The 26,910-nt window shown below is 39.0% G+C and overlaps 1 protein-coding gene across 3 annotated transcripts in view; it reads right to left on the bottom strand.

The window, feature by feature from the left end:
• Positions 1–1,257: 1,257 nt before the first annotated feature.
• The window catches only part of LOC133610207 (M-phase phosphoprotein 9), a 104,654-nt gene continuing 79,001 nt past the window's right edge, over positions 1,258–26,910 (bottom strand). For all 3 annotated transcript variants that reach the window (XM_061966317.1, XM_061966319.1, XM_061966318.1), the window contains 4 exons: positions 25,688–25,808; positions 25,442–25,628; positions 25,287–25,355; positions 1,258–1,586 (listed from right to left, as the gene is read on the bottom strand). In XM_061966317.1, the coding sequence (XP_061822301.1) occupies positions 1,485–1,586; positions 25,287–25,355; positions 25,442–25,628; positions 25,688–25,808 (479 nt within the window). In that variant the 3' untranslated portion in view covers positions 1,258–1,484. The remainder of the gene's footprint in view (positions 1,587–25,286; positions 25,356–25,441; positions 25,629–25,687; positions 25,809–26,910) is intronic.

Genomic DNA, 26,910 nt, shown 5'->3' with positions numbered 1-26,910 from the left:
AACGTTAGACGGCGGTCAGCAGCACCGCGTATTTTAGCCACCTAAAAAAAGACAAAAATAGTCAAATAAAGGTCAGTTAAAATGTATACTATATTATGAATATGTGTACCGTTTTAGCTAGCTTTCTGACATACTGTTGGTTGTTTACCTCAGTGGTCCCCAACCACCGGGCTGCGGCCCGGTACTGGTCCGTGGATCGATTGGTATCGGGCCGCACAAGAAATAATTTTTTTTCTTTTCTTTTTTTAATTAAATCAACATAAAAAACACAAGATACACTTACAAGTAGTGCACCAACCCAAAACAACTCTCTCCCCCCTTTTGTTCTGGGCATTGAACATGAAGACTCTTCCTTCACTGTTCCGAGTGGCCATGAGAGTCTTGGCAGTGCCTGCCTCCAGTGCTCCAGTGGAGCGAGTTTTCAGCCATGGTGGCATCATACTACGGCCCCATCGTGCACAAATGACTGACAGACTCTTGGCTAATTTGGTCTTTTGCAAATGCAATGCAGCATAGGGCCCTGACATATAAAAAGTACAACTTTTTTGTTATGTTCACGTATATGTCATGTTTTTTCAATGTTAACACTTTTGTACAAACAAGTACATTTGCACTTTATTTTTCAATGTGTTTGTTCTGTAAAGGAATGAGTTAATGTTTAAAATGACTGGTTAATAGTGCTATTATAAAGTGCAATGTCAGCACAATTTTCTTTCCTGCAATTTAAAATGCACTTGTTTTAATAAATAAATACAGCGTTTGAAAAGCATACACAATCTGTGTTAATATATTAGTCTGTGGTTAAAAGGACTTGAAAGGACTCGAAACTCAAAATGCAGGACTTAGGACTTGACTTGAGACTTTCCAGTCTTGACTTTGGACTTGACTCGGGGCTTGCCTGTCTTGACTCGGGACTTGACTCGGACTTGAGGGCAAAGACTTGAGACTTACTTGTGACTTGCAAAACAATGACTTGGTCCCACCTCTGCTCAGTAGTAATACAAACACACACAGATAGACTCAGTCAGTAGTAATACAAAACAAGCTGTATTTATTGTGCAAGTCATAATATAATATTTATAGGTCCAATCGACAAAATGTATGTGCTGGCTTCTTCTTCTTCTTCTTCTTCAGGGAGGCTCCAGTCCTTCCGCCAAAAAAATATATAAACATTTCCTATTGCAAAAAAGAAAGATGGAATGTCAAGTGAACAAATAAACATGTCAAAATCAGTCATTTGGCCTTAAAATGAAGAAGAAAAGGATGAAAAGTAAAAAAAAAAAAAAAAAAAGAGGCGGTGTAAAGTTACCCTGCTGGCTGAAAACTTTTTTTTTTCTTGATAAAAAGGCAATGAATCTACAAATTTGTGTCGTAGTCAAAAATATATACTCCAAAAGATGTATCAAAAAGTTTCCCCGAGTCAAATGTGTGTATCTAAAAGTAGGCTGATGATCCAAGCCTCCTAGTGGCAAAGACAGACATTGCTATGTGTTGGCGGAGGAGCGCAAGACGTGGAATCTTTTCAGGGTCATGCGGATGGAGCCCAGGTCCCCGTTCAGCCTCTCCAGGCGCTCCTCTAAGGCCACCTGAGAGGAGCAGAAACAACACTTTGAAAATGACATCTTTACAAAGATAACTGGGAGAGCGCAGACGTCTGCCAGGCCTTATCTCCCAGTAGCAAAAATATCCTGAATCTAGACGGCGATCCCAATCACCCCCAAAATTCAATAACTTGGTCTTTATCCGAGTTTGGACATTTCCTGAAAATTTCATCAAAATCCGGCAACAACTTTTTGAGCTATGTTGCTAACTAACCAACTACCAGTGGCATATACACACACATTAACGCTCAGCCTAACATAAACATAAGGTAAGGTGGTAGAAAGTATCTAGATCACCCCCAAAATTCAACCACTTGGTCTTTATCCGATTTTGGACATTTCCTGAAAGTTTCATCGAAATCCGCCAACAACTTTTTGAGCAATGTTGCTAACTAACCAACTACTAGTGGCCAAAACACACACAAAGATAAGTTCAGCCTAACATAAACATAAGGTTTACATGGTAGAAAGTATCCAGATCACCCCCAAAATTCAATAACTTGGTCTTTATCCGATTTTGGACATTTCCTGAAAGTTTCATCGAAATCCACCAACAACTTTTTGAGCTATGTTGCTAACTAACCAACTACTAGTGGCCAAAACACACACAAAGATAAGTTCAGCCTAACATAAACATAAGGTTTACATGGTAGAAAGTATCCAGATCACCCCCAAAATTCAATAACTTGGTCTTTATCCGATTTCGGACATTTCTTGAAAGTTTCTTCAAAATCCGCCAACAACTTTTTGAGCTATGTTGCTAACTAACCAACTACTAGTGGCCAAAACACAGACAAAGATAAGTTCAGCCTAACATAAACATAAGGTAACCTGGTAGAAGGTATCTCGATCACCCCCAAAAATCAATAACTTGGTCTTTATCCGATGTCGGACATTTCCTGAAAATTTAATCAAAATCCGCCAACAACTTTTTGAGCTATGTTGCTAACTAACCAACTACTAGTGGCCAAAACACACACAAAGATAAATTCAGCCTAACATAAACATAAGGTTTACATGGTAGAAAGTATCCAGATCACCCCCAAAATTCAATAACTTGGTCTTTATCAGAGTTCGGACATTTCTAGAAAGTTCCATCAAAATCCGCAAACAACTTTTTGAGCTATGTTGCTAACTAACCAACTACTAGTGGCATACACACACATTAACGTTCAGCCTAACATAAACATATGGTAACCTGGTAGAAGGTATCTAGATCACCCCCAAAAATCAATAACTTGGTCTTTATCTGATTTCGGATATTTCTAAAAAGTTTCATCAAAATTCGCCAACAACTTTTTGAGCTATGTTGCTAACTAACCAACTACCAGTGGCATATACACACACAGAAAAGGTTAGCCTTGTAACATAAACATAAGATAAGGTGGTAGAAAGTATCTAGATCACCCCCAAAATGTAATCACTTGGTCTTTATCCGAGTTTGGACACTTCCTGAAAGTTTCATCGAAATCTGCCAACAACTTTTTGAGCTATGTTGCTAACTAACCAACTACTAGTGGCCAAAACACACACAAAGATAAGTTCAGCCTAACATAAACATAAGGTTTACATGGTAGAAAGTATCCAGATCACCCCCAAAATTCAATAACTTGGTCTTTATCTGATTTCGGACATTTCTTGAAAGTTTCATCAAAATCCGCCAACAACTTTTTGAGCTATGTTGCTAACTAACCAACTACTAGTGGCATATACACACACAGAAAAGTTCAGCCTAACAAACATAAGATAAAGTGGTAGAAGGTATTCAGATCACCCCCAAAATTCAATAACTTGGTCTTTATCCGATGTCGGACATTTCCTGAAAATTTCATCAAAATCCGCCAACAACTTTTTGAGCTATGTTGCTAACTAACCAACTACCAGTGGTATATACACACACAGAAAAGTTCAGCCTAACATAAACATAAGGTATCATGGTAGAAAGTATCTAGATCACACCCAAAATTCAACCACTTGGTCTTTATCCGATTTTGGACATTTCCTGAAAGTTTCATCGAAATCCGCTAACAACTTTTTGAGCTATGTTGCTAACTAACCAACTACCAGTGGCATATACACACACACACACACACACACACACACACACACACACACACACAGAAAAGCTCAGCCTAACAAACATAAGATAAGGTGGTAGAAGGTATCTAGATCACCCCCAAAATTCAATAACATGGTCTTTATCCGATTTCGGACATTTCTTGAAATTTCTTCAAAATCCGCCAACAACTTTTTGAGCTATGTTGCTAACTAACCAACTACTAGTGGACAAAACACACACAAAGATAAGTTCAGCCTAACATAAACATAAGGTTTACATGGTAGAAAGTATCCAGATCACCCCCAAAATTCAATAACTTGGTCTTTATCCGATTTCGGACATTTCTTGAAAGTTTCTTCAAAATCCGCCAACAACTTTTTGAGCTATGTTGCTAACTAACCAACTACCAGTGGCATATACACACACATTAACGCTCAGCCTAACATAAACATAAGGTAACCTGGTAGAAGGTATCTAGATCACCCCCAAAAATCAATAACTTGGTCTTTATCTGATTTCAGACATTTCTAGAAAGTTTCATCAAAATTTGCCAACAACTTTTTGAGCTATGTTGCTAACTAACTAACTAACTAACTACAGGTGGCATATACACACACAGAAACGTTCAGCCTAACAAACATAAGATAAGGTGGTAGAAGGTATCTAGATCACACCCAAAATTCAATAACATGGTCTTTATCCGATTTCAGACATTTCTTGACACATTTCATCAAAATCCGCCAACAACTTTTTGAGCTATGTTGCTAACTAACCAACTACTAGTGGCCAAAACACACACAAAGATAAGTTCAGCCTAACATAAACATAAGGTTTACATGGTAGAAAGTATCCAGATCACCCCCAAAATTCAATAACTTGGTCTTTATCCGATTTCAGACATTTCTTGAAAGTTTCTTCAAAATCCGCCAACAACTTTTTGAGCTATGTTGCTAACTAACCAACTACCAGTGGCATATACACACACAGAAAAGTTCAGCCTTGTAACATAAACATACGGTATGGAGGTAGAAAGTATCCAGATCACCCTCAAAATTAAATAACTTGGTCTTTATCCGATTTCAGACATTTCTTGAAAGTTTCATCACAATCCGCCAACAACTTTTTGAGCTATGTTGCTAACTAACCAACTACCAGTGGCCAAAACACACACAAAGATAAGTTCAGCCTAACATAAACATAAGGTTTGTATGGTAGAAGGTATCCAAATCACCCCCAAAATTCAATAACTTGGTCTTTATCCGATTTCAGACATTTCTTGAAAGTTTCATCAAAATACGCCAACACCTCTTTGAGCTATGTTGCTAACTAACCAACTACCAGTGGCATATACACACACATTAACGCTCAGCCTAACATAAACATAAGGTAACCTGGTAGAAGGTATCTAGATCACCCCCAAAAATCAATAACTTGGTCTTTATCTGATTTCGGACATTTCTAGAAAGTTTCATCAAAATTCGCCAACAACTTTTTGAGCTATGTTGCTAACTAACTAACTAACTAACTACAGGTGGCATATACACACACAGAAACGTTCAGCCTAACAAACATAAGATAAGGTGGTAGAAGGTATCTAGATCACACCCAAAATTCAATAACTTGGTCTTTATCCGATTTCGGACATTTCTTGAAAGTTTCATCAAAATCCGCCAACAACTTTTTGAGCTATGTTGCTAACTAACCAACTACTAGTGGCCAAAACACACACAAAGATAAGTTCAGCCTAACATAAACATAAGGTTTGTATGGTAGAAGGTATCCAGATCACCCCCAAAATTCAATAACTTGGTCTTTATCCGATTTCAGACATTTCTTGAAAGTTTCATCAAAATACGCCAACACCTTTTTGAGCTATGTTGCTAACTAACCAACTACCAGTGACATATACACACACATTAACGCTCAGCCTAACATAAACATAAGGTAACCTGGTAGAAGGTATCTAGATCACCCCCAAAAATCAATAACTTGGTCTTTATCCGATTTCAGACATTTCATGAAAGCTTGTTCAAAATCCGCCAACAACTTTTTGAGCTATGTTGCTAACTAACCAACTACTAGTGGCCAAAACACACACAAAGATAAGTTCAGCCTAACATAAACATAAGGTTTGTATGGTAGAAAGTATCCAGATCACCCCCAAAATTCAATAACTTGGTCTTTATCCGATTTCAGACATTTCTTGAAAGTTTCATCAAAATCCGCCAACAACTTTTTGAGCTATGTTGCTAACTAACCAACTACCAGTGACATATACACACACATTAACGTTCAGGTAACCTGGTAGAAAGTATCCAGATCACCCCCAAAATTCAATAACTTGGTCTTTATCCGATTTCGGACATTTCTTTAAAGTTTCATCAAAATCCGCCAACAACTTTTTGAGCTATGTTGCTAACTAACCAACTACTAGTGGCCAAAACACACACAAATATAAGTTCAGCCTAACACAAACATAAGGTTTACATGGTAGAAAGTATCCAGATCACCCCCAAAATTCAATAACTTGGTCTTTATCCGATTTCGGACATTTCTTGAAAGTTTCTTCAAAATCCGCCAACAACTTTTTGAGCTATGTTGCTAACTAACCAACTACCAGTGGCATATACACACACATTAACGCTCAGCCTAACATAAACATAAGGTAACCTGGTAGAAGGTATCTAGATCACCCCCAAAAATCAATAACTTGGTCTTTATCTGATTTCGGACATTTCTAGAAAGTTTCATCAAAATTCGCCAACAACTTTTTGAGCTATGTTGCTAACTAACTAACTAACTAACTACAGGTGGCATATACACACACAGAAACGTTCAGCCTAACAAACATAAGATAAGGTGGTAGAAGGTATCTAGATCACACCAAAAATTTCAATAACTTGGTCTTTATCCGATTTCGGACATTTCTTGAAAGTTTCTTCAAAATCCGCCAACAACTTTTTGAGCTATGTTGCTAACTAACCAACTACTAGTGGCCAAAACACACACAAAGATAAGTTCAGCCTAACATAAACATAAGGTTTACATGGTAGAAAGTATCCAGATCACCCCCAAAATTCAATAACTTGGTCTTTATCCGATTTCAGACATTTCTTGAAAGTTTCATCAAAATCCGCCAACAACTTTTTGAGCTATGTTGCTAACTAACTAACTACCAGTGGCCAAAACACATACAAAGATAAATTCAGCCTAACATAAACATAAGGTTTACATGGTAGAAAGTATCCAGATCACCCCCAAAATTCAATAACTTGGTCTTTATCCGATTTCGGACATTTCTTGAAAGTTTCTTCAAAATCCGCCAACAACTTTTTGAGCTATGTTGCTAACTAACCAACTACCAGTGGCATATACACACACAGAAAAGTTCAGCCTTGTAACATAAACATACGGTATGGAGGTAGAAAGTATCCAGATCACACTCAAAATTAAATAACTTGGTCTTTATCCGATTTCAGACATTTCTTGAAAGTTTCATCACAATCCGCCAACAACTTTTTGAGCTATGTTGCTAACTAACCAACTACTAGTGGCCAAAACACACACAAAGATAAGTTCAGCCTAACATAAACATAAGGTTTACATGGTAGAAAGTATCCAGATCACCCCCAAAATTCAATAACTTGGTCTTTATCCGATTTCGGACATTTACTGAAAGTTTCATCGAAATCTGCCAACAACTTTTTGAGCTATGTTGCTAACTAACCAACTACCAGTGGCATATACACACACATTAACGCTCAGCCTAACATAAACATAAGGTAACCTGGTAGAAGGTATCTAGATCACCCCCAAAAATCAATAACTTGGTCTTTATCTGATTTCGGACATTTCTAGAAAGTTTCATCAAAATTCGCCAACAACTTTTTGAGCTATGTTGCAAACTAACTAGCTAACTAACTACCGGTGGCATATACACACACAGAAACGTTCAGCCTAACAAACATAAGATAAGGTGGTAGAAGGTATCTAGATCACACCCAAAATTCAATAACATGGTCTTTATCCGATTTCGGACATTTCTTGAAAGTTTCTTCAAAATCCGCCAACAACTTTTTGAGCTATGTTGCTAACTAACCAACTACTAGTGGCCAAAACACGCACAAAGATAAGTTCAGCCTAACATAAACATAAGGTTTGTATGGTAGAAGGTATCCAGATCACCCCCAAAATTCAATCACTTGGTCTTTATCCGATTTTGGACATTTCCTGAAAGTTTCATCGAAATCCACCAACAACTTTTTGAGCTATGTTGCTAACTAACCAACTACCAGTGGCATATACACACACATTAACGCTCAGCCTAACATAAACATAAGGTAACCTGGTAGAAGGTATCTCGATCACCCCCAAAAATCAATAGTTTGGTCTTTATCTGATTTCAGACATTTCTAGAAAGTTTCATCAAAATTCGCCAACAACTTTTTGAGCTATGTTGCTAACTAACTAACTAACTTACTACAGGTGGCATATACACACACAGAAAAGTTCAGCCTAACAAACATAAGATAAGGTGGTAGAAGGTATCTAGATCACACCCAAAATTCAATAACTTGGTCTTTATCCGATTTCGGACATTTCTTGAAAGTTTCTTCAAAATCCGCCAACAACTTTTTGAGCTATGTTGCTAACTAACCAACTACTAGTGGCCAAAACACACACAAAGATAAGTTCAGCCTAACATAAACATAAGGTTTGTATGGTAGAAGGTATCCAGATCACCCCCAAAATTCAATAACTTGGTCTTTATCCGATTTCAGACATTTCTTGAAAGTTTCTTCAAAATCCGCCAACAACTTTTTGAGCTATGTTGCTAACTAACCAACTACCAGTGGCATATACACACACATTAACGCTCAGCCTAACATAAACATAAGGTAACCTGGTAGAAGGTATCTAGATCACCCCCAAAAATCAATAACTTGGTCTTTATCTGATTTCGGACATTTCTAGAAAGTTTCATCAAAATTCGCCAACAACTTTTTGAGCTATGTTGCAAACTAACTAACTAACTAACTACAGGTGACACACAGAAAAGTTCAGCCTAACAAACATAAGATAAGGTGGTAGAAGGTATCTAGATCACACCCAAAATTCAATAACTTGGTCTTTATCCGATTTTGGACATTTCCTGAAAGTTTCATCGAAATCCGCCAACAACTTTTTGAGCTATGTTGCTAACTAACCAACTACTAGTGGCCAAAACACACACAAAGATAAGTTCAGCCTAACATAAACATAAGGTTTGTATGGTAGAAGGTATCCAGATCACCCCCAAAATTCAATAACTTGGTCTTTATCCGATTTCAGACATTTCTTGAAAGCTTCTTCAAAATCCGCCAACAACTTTTTGAGCTATGTTGCTAACTACCCAACTACTAGTGGCCAAAACACACACAAGATAAGTTCAGCCTAACATAAACATAAGGTTTGTATGGTAGAAGGTATCCAGATCACCCCCAAAATTCAATAACTTGGTCTTTATCCGATTTTGGACATTTCCTGAGTGTTTCATCGAAATCCACCAACAACTTTTTGAGCTATGTTGCTAACTAACTAACTAACTACAGGTGGCATACACACACAGAAAAGTTCAGCCTAACAAACATAAGATAAGGTGGTAGAAGGTATCTAAAACACACAAAATTCAATAACATGGTCTTTATCCGATTTCGGACATTTCTTGAAAGTTTCTTCAAAATCCGCCAACAACTTTTTGAGCTATGTTGCTAACTAACCAACTACTAGTGGCATATACACATACAAAGGAAAGTTCAGCCTAACACAAACATAAGGTTTACATGGTAGAAAGTATCCAGATCACCCCCAAAATTCAATAACTTGGTCTTTATCCGATTTTGGACATTTCCTGAAAGTTTCATCGAAATCCACCAACAACTTTTTGAGCTATGTTGCTAATTACCCAACTACCAGTGGCATATACACACACATTAACGTTCAGCCTAACATAAACATAAGGTAACCTGGTAGAAGGTATCTAGATCACCCCCAAAAATCAATAACTTGGTCTTTATCCGATGTCGGACATTTCCTGAAAGTTTCATCGAAATCTGCCAACAACTTTTTGAGCTATGTTGCTAACTAACCAACTACCAGTGGCATATACACACACAGAAAAGTTAAGCCTTGTAACATAAACATAAGGTAACATGGTAGAAGGTATCCAGATCACCCCCAAAATTCAATAACTTGGTCTTTATCCGATTTTGGACATTTCCTGAAAGTTTCATCGAAATCCACCAACAACTTTTTGAGCTATGTTGCTAATTACCCAACTACCAGTGGCATATACACACACATTAACGCTCAGCCTAACATAAACATAAGGTAACCTGGTAGAAGGTATCTAGATCACCCCCAAAAATCAATAACTTGGTCTTTATCTGATTTCGGACATTTCTAGAAAGTTTCATCAAAATTCGCCAACAACTTTTTGAGCTATGTTGCTAACTAACCAACTACTAGTGGCCAAAACACACACAAAGATAAGTTCAGCCTAACATAAACATAAGGTTTGTATGGTAGAAGGTATCCAGATCACCCCCAGAATTCAATAACTTGGTCTTTATCCGATTTCAGACATTTCTTGAAAGTTTCATCAAAATACGCCAACACCTTTTTGAGCTATGTTGCTAACTAACCAACTACCAGTGGCATATACACACACATTAACGCTCAGCCTAACATAAACATAAGGTAACCTGGTAGAAGGTATCTAGATCACCCCCAAAAATCAATAACTTGGTCTTTATCTGATTTCGGACATTTCTTGAAAGTTTCTTCAAAATCCGCCAACAACTTTTTGAGCTATGTTGCTAACTAACCAACTACTAGTGGCCAAAACACACACAAAGATAAGTTCAGCCTAACATAAACATAAGGTATCATGGTAGAAAGTATCCAGATCACCCTCAAAATGTTATCACTTGGTCTTTATTTGAGTTTGGACATTTCTTGAAAGTTTCATCAAAATCCGCCAACAACTTTTTGAGCTATGTTGCTAACTAACCAACTACTAGTGGCATATACACACACAGAAAAGTTCAGCCTTGTAACATAAACATAAGGTATCATGGTAGAAAGTATCTAGATCACCCCCAAAATTCAACCACTTGGTCTTTATCTGATTTCAGACATTTCCTGAAAGTTTCATCAAAATCCGCAAACAACTTTTTGAGCTATGTTGCTAATTACCCAACTACCAGTGGCATATACACACACATTAACGCTCAGCCTAACATAAACATAAGGTAACCTGGTAGAAGGTATCTAGATCACCCCCAAAAATCAATAACTTGGTCTTTATCTGATTTCGGACATTTCTAGAAAGTTTCATCAAAATTCGCCAACAACTTTTTGAGCTATGTTGCAAACTAACTAACTAACTGACTACAGGTGGCATATACACACACAGAAAAGTTCAGCCTAACAAACATAAGATAAGGTGGTAGAAGGTATCTAGATCACACCCAAAATTCAATAACTTGGTCTTTACCCGATTTTGGACATTTCCTGAAAGTTTCATCGAAATCCGCCAACAACTTTTTGAGCTATGTTGCTAACTTACCAACTACTAGTGGCCAAAACACACACAAAGATACGTTCAGCCTAACATAAACATAAGGTTTGTATGGTAGAAGGTATCCAGATCACCCCCAAAATTCAATAACTTGGTCTTTATCCGATTTCAGACATTTCTTGAAAGTTTCATCAAAATCCGCCAACAACTTTTTGAGCTATGTTGCGAACTAACCAACTACTAGTGGCCAAAACACACACAAAGATAAGTTCAGCCTAACATAAACATAAGGTTTACATGGTAGAAAGTATCCAGATCACCCCCAAAATTCAATAACTTGGTCTTTATCCGATTTCGGACATTTCTTGAAAGTTTCTTCAAAATCCGCCAACAACTTTTTGAGCTATGTTGCTAACTAACCAACTACCAGTGGCATATACACACACATTAACGCTCAGCCTAACATAAACATAAGGTAACCTGGTAGAAGGTATCTCGATCACCCCCAAAAATCAATAATTTGGTCTTTATCTGATTTCAGACATTTCTAGAAAGTTTCATCAAAATTCGTCAACAACTTTTTGAGCTATGTTGCTAACTAACTAACTAACTAACTACAGGTGGCATATACACACACAGAAAAGTTCAGCCTAACAAACATAAGATAAGGTGGTAGAAGGTATCTAGATCACACCCAAAATTAAATAACTTGGTCTTTATCCGATTTCAGACATTTCTTGAAAGTTTCATCACAATCCGCCAACAACTTTTTGAGCTATGTTGCTAACTAACCAACTACTAGTGGCCAAAACACACACAAAGATAAGTTCAGCCTAACATAAACATAAGGTTTGTATGGTAGAAGGTATCCAGATCACCCCCAAAATTCAATAACTTGGTCTTTATCCGATTTCAGACATTTCTTGAAAGTTTCATCAAAATACGCCAACAACTTTTTGAGCTATGTTGCTAACTAACCAACTACCAGTGACATATACACACACATTAACGTTCAGGTAACCTGGTAGAAAGTATCCAGATCACCCCCAAAATTCAATAACTTGGTCTTTATCCGATTTCAGACATTTCTTGAAAGTTTCTTCAAAATCCGCCAACAACTTTTTGAGCTATGTTGCTAACTAACCAACTATTAGTGGCCAAAACACACACAAAGATAAGTTCAGCCTAACATAAACATAAGATAAGGTGGTAGAAGGTATCCAGATCACCCCCAAAATTCAACAACTTGGTCTTTATCCGATTTCGGACATTTCTTGAAAGTTTCTTCAAAATCCGCCAACAACTTTTTGAGCTATGTTGCTAACTAACCAACTACTAGTGGCCAAAACACACACAAAGATAAGTTCAGCCTAACATAAACATAAGGTTTACATGGTAGAAAGTATCCAGATCACCCCCAAAATTCAATAACTTGGTCTTTATCCGATTTCGGACATTTACTGAAAGTTTCATCGAAATCTGCCAACAACTTTTTGAGCTATGTTGCTAACTAACCAACTACTAGTGGCATATACACACACAGAAAAATTCAGCCTAACAAACATAAGATAAGGTGGTAGAAGGTATCTAGATCACACCAAAAATTTCAATAACTTGGTCTTTATCCGATTTCGGACATTTCTTTAAAGTTTCATCAAAATCCGCCAACAACTTTTTGAGCTATGTTGCTAACTACCCAACTACTAGTGGCCAAAACACACACAAAGATAAGTTCAGCCTAACATAAACATAAGGTTTGTATGGTAGAAGGTATCCAGATCACCCCCAAAATTCAATAACTTGGTCTTTATCCGATTTCAGACATTTCTTGAAAGTTTCCTCAAAATCCGCAAACAACTTTTTGAGCTATGTTGCTAACTAACCAACTACCAGTGGCATATACACACACAGAAAAGGTTAGCCTTGTAACATAAACATAAGATAAGGTGGTAGAAAGTATCTAGATCACCCCCAAAATCCAACCACTTGGTCTTTATCCGATTTTGGACATTTCCTGAAAGTTTCATCGAAATCCGCCAACAACTTTTTGAGCTATGTTGCTAACTAACCAACTATTAGTGGCCAAAACACACACAAAGATAAATTCAGCCTAACATAAACATAAGGTTTGTATGGTAGAAGGTATCCAGATCACCCCCAAAATTCAATAACTTGGTCTTTATCCGATTTTGGACATTTCCTGAAAGTTTCATCGAAATCCACCAACAACTTTTTGAGCTATGTTGCTAACTAACCAACTACCAGTGGCATATACACACACATTAACGCTCAGCCTAACATAAACATAAGGTAACCTGGTAGAAGGTATCTAGATCACCCCCAAAAATCAATAACTTGGTCTTTATCTGATTTCGGACATTTCTAGAAAGTTTCATCAAAATTCGCCAACAACTTTTTGAGCTATGTTGCTAACTAACTAACTAACTAACTAGAGGTGGCATATACACACACAGAAAAGTTCAGCCTAACAAACATAAGATAAGGTGGTAGAAGGTATCTAGATCACACCCAAAATTCAATAACTTGGTCTTTATCCGATTTCGGACATTTCTTGAAAGTTTCTTCAAAATCCGCCAACAACTTTTTGAGCTATGTTGCTAACTAACCAACTACAAGTGGCATATACACACACATTAACGTTCAGCCTAACATAAACATAAGGTAACATGGTAGAAAGTATCTAGATCACACCCAAAATTCAATAACTTGGTCTTTATCCGATTTCGGACATTTCTTGAAAGTTTCTTCAAAATCCGCCAACAACTTTTTGAGCTATGTTGCTAACTAACCAACTACCAGTGGCATATATACACACACACACAGAAAAGTTCAGCCTAACATAAACATAAGCTAACATGGTAGAAGGTATCTAGATCACCCCCAAAAATCAATAACTTGGTCTTTATCCGATGTCGGACATTTCCTGAAAATTTCATCAAAATCCGCCAACAACTTTTTGAGCTATGTTGCTAACTAACTAACTACCAGTGGCATATACACACACAGAAAAGGTTAGCCTTGTAACATAAACATAAGATAAGGTGGTAGAAAGTATCTAGATCACCCCCAAAATTCAACCACTTGGTCTTTATCCGATTTTGGACATTTCCTGAAAGTTTCATCGAAATCCGCCAACAACTTTTTGAGCTATGTTGCTAACTAACCAACTATTAGTGGCCAAAACACACACAAAGATAAATTCAGCCTAACATAAACATAAGGTTTACATGGTAGAAAGTATCCAGATCACCACCAAAATGCAATAACTTGGTCTTTATCCGATTTCAGACATTTCTTGAAAGTTTCTTTAAAATCCGCCAACAACTTTTTGAGCTATGTTGCTAACTAACCAACTACTAGTGGCCAAAACACACACAAAGATAAATCCAGCCTAACATAAACATAAGGTTTACATGGTAGAAAGTATCCAGATCACCCCCAAAATTCAATAACTAGGTCTTTATCCGATTTCAGACATTTCTTGAAAGTTTCATCAAAATCCGCCAACAACTTTTTGAGCTATGTTGCTAACTAACCAACTACCAGTGGCATATACACACACAGAAAAGTTCAGCCTTGTAACATAAACATACAGTATGGAGGTAGAAAGTATCCAGATCACCCTCAAAATGTAATCACTTGGTCTTTATCCGAGTTCGGACATTTCCTGAAAGTTTCATCAAAATCCGCCAACAACTTTTTGAGCTATGTTGCTAACTAACTAACTACTAGTGGCATATACACACACAGAAAAGTTTAGCCTGGTAACATAAACATAAGGTAACCTGGTAGAAAGTATCTAGATCACCCTCAAAATGTTATCACTTGGTCTTTATCCGAGTTCGGACATTTCCTGAAAGTTTCATCAAAATCCGTCAACAACTTTTTGAGCTATGTTGCTAACTAACCAACTACCAGTGGCGTATACACACACAGAAAAGTTTAGCCTGGTAACATAAACATAAGGTAACCTGGTAAAAAGAATCCAGATCATCTCCAGAATCGAATCACTTGTTCCTTATCCCATTTCTGACATTTCCAGAAAGTTTCATTTAAATACGGCCATAACGTTTTAAGCTACAATGCTAACTAACCAATAGACCAAACTTTGCCGATGACATTGTCGACACTACCTCTTATTAGGGATGATGTTTGATAAGAAATTATCAAGTTCGAGCCTATTATCGAATCCTCTTATCAAACCGATTCCTTATCGATTCTCTTATCGAGTCCAGATAGGTTGTTGTATATGGAAAAAAAACACACAATATTTGGTTTAACAAAAGCTCACTTTTATTATATAAGAAAAAAATAAAATCTAATAAATAAATAAATATTGACTGTTACCCCCCTAAAAAAATAAAATAAATAAATATTGACTGTTGTTACCCAAAGTATATTAAGTGTGATTGTTGATAAAAACAAATATATACAGTAACACAAAAACAACCTGTCTCTGTGATCACTATAGGTGTATAAATAATAATATAGTGTTAAATAAAATCAGTCCCTTGGGCACAAAACTGAAAATAATATAGCTCTCCAAAAAGTGCACTTCTGCTGCTATTGGAACATAACTGTTTGTTATGATGCTTTGACATTTTTGCACTTTATTTCTTTATTGAAAGACAATTCTATGAAGAGAAAAGTTGTTTGCAAAATGTGATTACAATGCTAAAAAAAATGAAAAGTTAAAGCTAAAAAAAGAAATACACTTTATTGAGTTAACATTATTTCTTTATAGGGGGGAAGATGTGATGTTATGAGCTAGTCCAGGGGTCGGCAACCCGCGGCTCTAGAGCCGCATGTGGCTCTTTAGCGCCGCCCTAGTGGCTCTCTGGAGCTTTTTCAGAAATGTATGAAAAATGGGAAATGATGAGGGGAAAACAATCTATTTTTTGTTTTAATACGGTTTCTGTAGGAGGACAAACATGACACAAACCTCCCTAATTGTTATAAAGCACACTGTTTGTATTAAACATGCTTCACTGATTCAAGTATTTGGCGAGCGCCGTTTTGTCCTCCTAATTTTGGCGGTCCTTGAACTCACCGTAGTTTGTTTACATGTATAACAATTGTTGCGTTTTGGACCAGTTGTTCCTCCCAGGGAATTCAAGTCACAATTCGCTCCCAAGTTCTTTCCGACACTTAAAGCTGAGTTGAAAAACCACCAGAGACAGAATAGGTATTTTGTTGTATATTCTCAAAGCTTTGCCAATATACATTGATTGAGACTAGTCTAACCATAGAACATTCTATTGCGCCTCCCAAAATGGTCTGTCTTCCCGATCCCACCACCCTCTCTCTCGTCCCATCTCTGTAGCCAAAACAAAATGCTAGTCTAAACACATTCCAAAGAACTCAAGGTTAACACACATAGTATACTTGCTGACAGAGCATCAAGAGAATAAATGGAAAACACGAGCTGTTTTCAAATATGACAAAGAAATGGAAGAAGTACAACTTAAATTCGGATATATGTAAATATCTGCCTCCGACACTATCTAGGACGTGTTTTATGCCACTTCTTTTTCTGTCTCATTTTGTCCACCAAACTTTTAAGGTTGTGCATAAAAGGTGAGTTTTGTTGATGTTACTGACTTGTTGGAGTGCTAATCAGACATATTTGGTCACTGCATGACTGCAAGCTAATCGATGCTAACATGCTATTTAGGCTAGCTATATGTACATATTGCATCATAATGCCTCATTTGTAGCTATATTTGAGGTCATTTAGTTTCCTTTAAGTCCTCGTAATTCAATTTATATCTCATGACACACTATCTGTATGTAATATGGCTTTTAATTTTTTGCGGCTCCAGACAGATTTTTTTTTAAATTTTTGGTCCAATATGGCTCTTTCAACATTTTGGGTTGCCGACCCCTGAGCTAGGGAATACAACAACTACACTACCCAGCATGCAACGGGAGTGACGAGCATGCGCGGTAGCCCCGAAAAGTGTTGTTGCATGTCGCCACCCGGCAGCTAAGAATGAGGTTATGAGCACGCTGTGAAAGTAAACGTCAAGAACTCAGCCAACACGCCTCGTCTGCATTATTTATAATTAGACATATACAGTGTGATTTTGTTTTGTTTACAAGGAAAGAAAAAGAAAAGTTAAAAAAGGGAGATGTTGTATAGTGGGGCAAAAAAGCATTTAGTCAGCCACCAAATGTGCAAGTTCTCCCACTTAAAATGATGACAGAGGTCTGTAATTTTCGTCATATGTACACTTCAACTGTGAGAGACAGAATGTGAAAAAAAAATCCAGGAATTCACATTGTAGAAATTTTAAAGAATTTATTTGTAAATTATGGTGGAAAATAAGTATTTGGTCACTTCAAACAAGGAAGATCTCTGGCTCTCACAGACCTGTAACTTCTTCTTTAAGAAGCTCTTCTGTCCTCCACTCGTTACCTGTATTAATGGCACCTGTTTGAACTGGTTATCTGTATAAAAGACACCTGTCCACAGCCTCAAACAGTCAGACTCCAAACTCCACTATGGCCAAGACCAAAGAGCTGTCGAAGGACACCAGGAAAAGAATTGTAGACCTGCACCAGACTGTGAAGAGTGAATCTACAATAGGCAAGCAGCTTGGTGTGAAAAAATCAACTGTGGGAGCAATTATCAGAAAATGGAAGACATACCAGACCACTGATAATCTCCCTCGATCTGGGGCTCCACGCAAGATCTCCTCCCGTGGGGTCAAAATGATCATGAGAACGGTGAGCAAAAATCCCAGAACCACACGGGGGGACCTGGTGAATGACCTGCAGAGAGCTAGGACCAAAGTAACAAAGGTTACCATCAGTAATACACTACGCCGACAGGGAATCAAATCCTGCAGTGCCAGACGTGTCCCCCTGCTTAAGCCAGTGCATGTCCAGGCCCGTCTGAAGTTTGCCAGAGAGCACATGGATGATACAGCAGAGGATTGGGAGAATGTCATGTGGTCAGATGAAACCAAAATATAACTTTTTGGTATAAACTCAACTCGTCGTGTTTGGAGGAAGAAGAATACTGAGTTGCATCCCAAGAACACCATACCTACTGTGAAACCTGGGGGTGGAAACATCATGCTTTGGGGATGTTTTTCTGCTAAGGGGACAGGCCGACTGATCCGTGTTAAGGAAAGAATGAATGGGGCCATGTATCGTGAGATTTTGAGCCAAAACCTCCTTCCATCAGTGAGAGCTTTGAAGATGAAACGTGGCTGGGTCTTCCAGCATGACAATGATCCCAAACACAACGCCCGGGCAACGAAGGAGTGGCTCCGTAAGAAGCATTTGAAAGTCCTGGAGTGGCCTAGCCAGTCTCCAGACCTCAACCCCATAGAAAATCTGTGGAGGGAGTTGAAAGTCCGTGTTGCTTGGCGACAGCCCCAAAACATCACTGCTCTCGAGAAGATCTGCATGGAGGAATGGGCCAAAATACCAGCTACTGTGTGTGCAAACCTGGTAAAGACCTATAGTAATCGTTTGACCTTTGTTAATGCCAACAAAGGTTATATTACAAATTATTGAGTTGAATTTTTGTTATTGACCAAATACTTATTTTCCACCATAATTTACAAATAAAGTCTTTAAAAATCCTACAATGTGAATTCCTGGATTTTTTTTTCACATTCTGTCTCTCACAGTTGAAGTGTACCTATGATGAAAATTACAGACCTCTGTCATCATTTTAAGTGGGAGAACTTGCACATTTGATGGCTGACTAAATACTTTTTTGCCCCACTGTATATATATACAGGTAAAAGCCAGTAAATTAGAATATTTTGAAAAACTTGATTTATTTCAGTAATTGCATTCAAAAGGTGTAACTTGTACATTATATTTATTCATTGCACACAGACTGATGCATTCAAATGTTTATTTCATTTAATTTTGATGATTTGAAGTGGCAACAAATGAAAATCCAAAATTCCGTGTGTCACAAAATTAGAATATTACTTAAGGCTAATACAAAAAAGGGATTTTTAGAAATGTTGGCCAACTGAAAAGTATGAAAATGAAAAATATGAGCATGTACAATACTCAATACTTGGTTGGAGCTCCTTTTGCCTCAATTACTGCGTTAATGCGGCGTGGCATGGAGTCGATGAGTTTCTGGCACTGCTCAGGTGTTATGAGAGCCCAGGTTGCTCTGATAGTGGCCTTCAACTCTTCTGCGTTTTTGGGTCTGGCATTCTGCATCTTCCTTTTCACAATACCCCACAGATTTTCTATGGGGCTAAGGTCAGGGGAGTTGGCGGGCCAATTTAGAACAGAAATACCATGATCCGTAAACCAGGCACGGGTAGATTTTGCACTGTGTGCAGGCGCCAAGTCCTGTTGGAACTTGAAATCTCCATCTCCATAGAGCAGGTCAGCAGCAGGAAGCATGAAGTGCTCTAAAACTTGCTGGTAGACGGCTGCGTTGACCCTGGATCTCAGGAAACAGAGTGGACCGACACCAGCAGATGACATGGCACCCCAAACCATCACCCAACCATGCAAATTTTGCATTTCCTTTGGAAATCGAGGTCCCAGAGTCTGGAGGAAGACAGGAGAGGCACAGGATCCACGTTGCCTGAAGTCTAGTGTAAAGTTTCCACCATCAGTGATGGTTTGGGGTGCCATGTCATCTGCTGGTGTCGGTCCACTCTTTTTCCTGAGATCCAGGGTCAACGCAGCCGTCTACCAGCAAGTTTTAGAGCACTTCATGCTTCCTGCTGCTGACCTGCTCTATGGAGATGGAGATTTCAAGTTCCAACAGGACTTGGCGCCTGCACACAGCGCAAATTCTACCCGTGCCTGGTTTACGGACCATGGTATTTCTGTTCTAAATTGGCCCGCCAACTCCCCTGACCTTAGCCCCATAGAAAATCTGTGGGGTATTGTGAAAAGGAAGATGCAGAATGCCAGACCCAAAAACGCAGAAGAGTTGAAGGCCACTATCAGAGCAACCTGGGCTCTCATAACACCTGAGCAGTGCCAGAAACTCATCGACTCCATGCCACGCCGCATTAACGCAGTAATTGAGGCAAAAGGAGCTCCAACCAAGTATTGAGTATTGTACATGCTCATATTTTTCATTTTCATACTTTTCAGTTGGCCAACATTTCTAAAAATCCCTTTTTTGTATTAGCCTTAAGTAATATTCTAATTTTGTGACACACGGAATTTTGGATTTTCATTTGTTGCCACTTCAAATCATCAAAATTAAATGAAATAAACATTTAAATGCATCAGTCTGTGTGCAATGAATAAATATAATGTACAAGTTACACCTTTTGAATGCAATTACTGAAATAAATCAAGTTTTTCAAAATATTCTAATTTACTGGCTTTTACCTGTATATATATGTGCTGCGGTTGCTTTAAGAACGTTGCCGTAAAGGAGGTGCGTTGCTAGCCTGGTTGCTATGTTTCCGGTTGGTCGTAAAAGTGTTGGTCATGTGTTTGTACCCTGCTCAAATCTCTCAGTAAACTTATTCATTGGATTATACCTTTTTGTTTTGAACTTTATTACACCTTGGAGCGCTTTTTCCGGTCCATTGTTTTTCCTGCTTTCCCTAATGACTGAGCTACCTGACGTCATTTCTTGTGATGTCCCACAGGGCATTTCTTGTCGGGACGGGATTCGTTCTCAGGGATTTGAATAAAGAACCAACTCTTTTTCTTTACTACAGTGGGCTCGATAACGGGTACCGGTTCTCAAAAAGGGATTCGAGTCCGGGGACTCGGTTCTTTTCTTATCGAACAACCGGGAAAACCGGTTTCGAGTATCATCCCTACCTCTTATCCCCCAATTTAGATAGTTTGGTTCATTCTCTCACAGTGCTGGTATTTCTATTGTTTTGCATACCTGCCAACTTTTGAAATCAGAAAAACCTAGTAGCCAGGGTCCAGGGGCCGCAGGCCCCGGTAGGTCCAGGGTTCGCCCCCCCGACGCAAAATGATTATTAGCATTCAGACAGGTTAAAATGTTGCTAAAACCATCACTTTTCTATCAGTCACAGTGATTTTTCAAAACAAAAATATTACAGCAAAAATCATATGGGTTGATTGACATGTTTATTCTGTAAGCTAACTTCAATAGTTTGAAATTATTTTGACAGTTAATGCCAGTTATCCTGTTATATATTATTGATATTGCAGACATTATTGTAACAAGAAACTTCAGGTCGAAATTTTGGTTTATGAAAGAAATATAAATAAATATAAATATAAAACTTCATGACGACATTTTTCAAATTAATAAAGAGTAATAGAATAGTATGATAGTTATATGTTACTTGTTTTGAACATGTTATCGTTATCACAAATAAAAAGATATACTGTACACAGAAATTATTTTTGATTTGATTTATTGTTTATGTAATAAAAGATTTACTTAAAATGTTATGTTTTGTGAGTTTTTTTATGCTACGAACTGTACTTACCGGCGATGTAAACCGAAGGAGACATTTCCGTAATGAAAGCTGCAACACCCTTTTTAGATCCCATCATCACTGCAGCATTATCGGCAGCAAAGCAAAGCAAATTCTGCCAAGGAATTTCGTTTGAGTCTATTTCTTCCGCGAGTATTTTGTAAATGTTTTGGCCTGTGGAAGCCGTATTGCATTCCCTCAAAGACAGAAGTACTGACAATACTTTTCCAATGTCGTCATCGAAATATCCAACACAAATGGGGTACAGTTTTACATCGTCATAATCGGTGCTGCCGTCAGTCGACATGCTAAATGGTTCCGTCTTCATGACATCGGCGATACTTTTTGAGGATTCTGTTCCAAGACACTGAATAATGTTTGATGTTTTGGTTCGACCACATCCATATTTTTTGGCGATTTTCGAGTCGGGAAACATTTTCCGAAATAACTGTCCCATGTGATCAGCCAGTGCGATTGGAAGTCCATGCTCAATTATTGCCTCCGTAAATAAAACTTCGGCATTTATCACATCCAAAGAATCTGTTTGGGCGACGAAAAACGTTGAAAGTTTTCCACTTGTATCGCTAGCAACGGCATTAGACTTGAGTTTGAGTTTATTTCGAACATGCAAGTATACAACATGATACATCACAATCTCTAGTTTCTCTTTTCAACATGTTCGAAAAGGAGTAGGAAGAAGCAGAGCTTATTTAATCCTACCCCTTTTCTTTTACATAACAGTTGCTAAAACTTTTGTTCACTTCCTGTTCTCAATGTATTCACAATATACTCCATAAGTAATCACAATAAAATAAGTAAATAAATAATAATTGGTGAAGTAAGTTACATTTCATATGTTGAGATAAGTAAGATTATTTTGTGAGTGAAAGAATGAAAGAATGGATGAGTTAAATAAATTCAGAATGTTTATCATGGTTCTTCTTCTTTGTACTTTGTAAACACTTTAAGTTTGAAGAGTTTCTTGAAGTGGATCATATTAGTACATTGTTTGATTGCTTTGCTTAATCCATTCCATCATTTAATTCCACATACTGATATACTGAAGGTCTTAAGTGTTGTACGTGCATACAAATGTTTTAAATTACATTTCTCCCTAAGATTATATTTCTCCTCTTTTTTTGAGAAGAATTGTTGTATATTCTTGGGTAGCAGGTTATAGTTTGCTTTGTGTATCATTTTAGCTGTTTGCAAATTCACTATGTCGTAGAATTTCAGAATAAATAAAGGATTTGTGTGTTCTCTATATCCAACATTATGTATTATTCTAACTGATCTTTTTTGTAACACCGTTAATGAATGAAGTGTACTTTTGTAATTATTTCCCCATATTTCTGCACAATAACTCAGATATGGTAACACTAGTGAGCAGTAGAGAATATGAAGTGATTTTTTGTCTAGAACATGTTTTGCTTTATTCATTATTGACGTGTTTCTTGCTACTTTATGTTGTATATTTCTTGTGTTTTTTTGTCCCAACGCTGTCTTTTACATCGCTAATTCATCCGTGTCCGATCGAAAAATCTTGTCTGCACAAGGTGCAATTCGCGTAGTTTTCACCCTTTTTGGAACGGATAATTATTCCCGGATAGGCTTTTGAATATTCTTCACGGAATGACTGCAGTTTTCTTTTCGGTTTAAGACTCGTTTGCGAATTTTCTCCGGCTGATTCCATGATCGTTCGCTCGTTTGAAACAATGGCAACTGGTGCCTCGTGCTTGGCAGCGGTGCTATAAATAGCCTCGCGCATGGCATTCGGAATGGCTCGATAGGAAGTTACGGGAAGCAGTGTCGATTGTCATTGTTGTTACGCCATTTCGTGAATAAAACTTTAAAAAAAATCCATCCATCCATCCATCCATCTTCTTCCGCTTATCCGAGGTCGGGTCGCGGGGGCAGCAGCTTAAGCAGGGAAGCCCAGACTTCCCTCTCCCCAGCCACTTCGTCCAGCTTTTCCTGTGGGACCCCGAGGCGTTCCCAGGCCAGCCGGGAGACATAGTCTTCCCAACGTGTCCTGGGTCTTCCCCGCGGCCTCCTACCGGTGGGACGTGCCCTAAACACCTCCCTAGGGAGGCGTTCGGGTGGCATCCTGACCAGATGCCCGAACCACCTCATCTGGCTCCTCTCCATGTGGAGGAGCAGCGGCTTTACTTTGAGCTCCTCCCGGATGACAGAGCTTCTCACCCTATCTCTAAGGGAGAGCCCCGCCACCCGGCGGAGGAAACTCATTTCGGCCGCTTGTACCCGTGATCTTGTCCTTTCGGTCATAACCCAAAGCTCATGACCATAGGTGAGGATGGGAACGTAGATCGACCGGTAAATTGAGAGCTTTGCCTTCCGGCTCAACTCCTTCTTCACCACAACGGATCGATACAGCGTCCGCATTACTGAAGATGCCGCACCGATCCGCCTGTCGATCTCACGATCCACTCTTCCCCCACTCGTGAACAAGACTCCGAGGTACTTGAACTCCTCCACTTGGGGCAAGATCTCCTCCCCAACCCAGAGATGGCACTCCACCCTTTTCCGGGCGAGAACCATGGACTCGGACTTGGAGGTGCTGATTCTCATCCCAGTCGCTTCACACTCAGCTGCGAACCGATCCAGTGAGAGCTGAAGATCCTGGCCAGATGAAGCCATCAGGACCACATCATCTGCAAAAAGCAGAGACCTAATCCTGCAGCCACCAAACCAGATCCCCTCAACGCCTTGACTGCGCCTAGAAATTCTGTCCATAAAAGTTATGAACAGAATCGGTGACAAAGGGCAGCCTTGGCGGAGTCCAACCCTCACTGGAAACGTGTCCGACTTACTGCCGGCAATGCGAACCAAGCTCTGGCACTGATCATACAGGGAGCGGACTGCCACAATCAGACAGTCCAATACCCCATACTCTCTGAGCACTCCCCACAGGACTTCCCGAGGGACATGGTCGAATGCCTTCTCCAAGTCCACAAAACACATGTAGACTGGTTGGGCAAACTCCCATGCACCCTCAAGGACCCTGCCCAGAGTATAGAGCTGGTCCACAGTTCCACGACCAGGACGAAAACCACACTGTTCCTCCTGAATCCGAGGTTCGACTATCCGGCGTAGCCTCCTCTCCAGTACACCTGAATAGACCTTACCGGGAAGGCTGAGGAGTGTGATCCCACGATAGTTAGAACACACCCTCCGGTTCCCCTTCTTAAAGAGAGGAACCACCACCCCGGTCTGCCAATCCAGAGGTACCGCCCCCGATGTCCACGCGATGCTGCAGAGTCTTGTCAACCAAGACAGCCCCACAGCATCCAGAGCCTTAAGGAACTCCGGGCGGATCTCATCTACCCCCGGGGCCTTGCCACCGAGGAGCTTTTTAACTACCTCAGCAACCTCAGCCCCAGAAAAAAAAAAATATTTTTGTTTAATTAATGAAAACCCGTATTTTTTATCACTGCAACCGTAACCCGGAATAGGTTGATGAAAACCGTACTAATTACGGGAAAACCGGAGTAGTTGGCAGGTATGGTTTTGTAGAATACATTTTAGAAGACAAGGATTTGGTGGACACACTGTCACTAGCCGTGTGGTGCACCCAGGTCTCATACATTCTTGTGCTTGTCTCCTACCTGGTCCAACCTGGTCTGCATGCTCACCCGAGCGCCTGACGCCGGCATGCGACTCAAAGCTGCCTCAATCTGGGGGTGATGCAGGTGTGGGGAGGAGGGAAAAAAAGAAACCGGTAACTTCCTGGTTGTGTCCAAAATGATCCGCCATGGCTCACCTGCAGTTTCTCCTGCGTCAGCTCATCAAAAAGTCTCTCCGCTTCAGCCAGGGACTGCACCTGGCCCACACGGGGCGGGGGCGTGTCCTCCTCGCACCCCAGGTGTGCGTCTCCGGACGAAAAGTGGAGCCTCTTCCGGGGAGTGCTGCCGCTGTGGAGCGAGTGCCGCCTCTGGTCCGCGTCCGAGCTGCAGATGGCGCACCTTTTTTTAGCTCCTCAACCATCCGACGTTCAGGTGCAGCTCACCTTTGGTGCAGGTGTTCCTCCCTGGGCATCATGTGGGCAAAAGCTGTGGAGTAGTTCTCTGTGGGACAGCGCTTGGGACTGGATTTGGCAGACAGTGGCGCCAATAACGTCTCTCTCTTTGCTGGGTGGGAAAAGAATGATGCACACTTTTTAATGATGTACTATTACATTTATACTATAAAACAAAAAGGTGAAATATATAAAAAAGATCAGATGAAAATGCTAAAAATGTTATGTTTTCTTGGGAATTTTGTGAAAAGCGGGAATTTAAAACATTTAAATTTTCGGAATGAGTTTGGTGTTTGACATTTTCAAATTGGTCGAGAAATGTTGAAGTAGTAACATGTTGAATTGAGGAATTGTTTTACGGAATTCCTGGAATTTTGAGAAGTTTTCCAGTTCAAAAAACAATTTTGTTTTTTGTCCTGATTAAGAGGAATGTTTTGACGGTGGAATGGTTAAAGTGGGTTGACAAATGTGGGAGGAGTAGTCAAGAAATGTTGAAATAGTAACATTTTTAACTGAGAAATGGTAATACGAAATTCCTGGAAATCTAAGATTTTTTGGAATTTGTCAAGGGAAAGCCTGCAAATCCCAAATAGGCTGAACAGTTTGAAGTTGGAATGGTTTAAATCGAGTGAAAAATGTGGGAGGTGAGGAACTTTGAAAAATGTGCCATTCATTTCAAAAGGGAATATCATGGAAATTTGGGAATTTCGTGAAAAGCGGGAATTTCTTAGAAAATGCAAAACAATTTTAATTTTCTGAATGATTTGTTTTGTAATTTTTCATATCGGTCGAGAAATGTTGAAATAGTAACATTGTTAACTGAGAAATGGTATTACGAAATTCCTGGAATTTCCGGATAACTGGGAATTTTTCCAGTTCAAAAAACTATTTAGTTTTTTGTCCTGACTAAGAGGAATGTTTTGACGGTGGACCGGTTGAAGTGGGTTGAAAAATGTGGAAGGAGTAGTCGACAGAAAGAAAGGTGAAAATAGGGTTTAGAAAACCAGGAATTCCTGGAAATTTTCTGAATTTGGAAAAATAGTTTGAATGTCCAGAATGAGTGGAATGTGTTGATGTTGGAATGGTTTGAATCGGTTGAAAAATGTGGGAATTGTGCAACTTGGAAAAATGTCCCATTCCATTCAATGGGAATTTCATGGAAATTTCGGGGAAAGCGGGAATTTTTTTGAAAATGCTAAAAAAAAATTAAATTT

This window comes from Nerophis lumbriciformis, linkage group LG11 (assembly GCF_033978685.3).
Source record: "Nerophis lumbriciformis linkage group LG11, RoL_Nlum_v2.1, whole genome shotgun sequence".
Lineage (NCBI taxonomy): Eukaryota > Metazoa > Chordata > Actinopteri > Syngnathiformes > Syngnathidae > Nerophis > Nerophis lumbriciformis.
The sequence above is the reverse complement of the archived record's forward strand: the minus strand, read 5'-3'. Positions and strand labels throughout refer to the sequence as shown.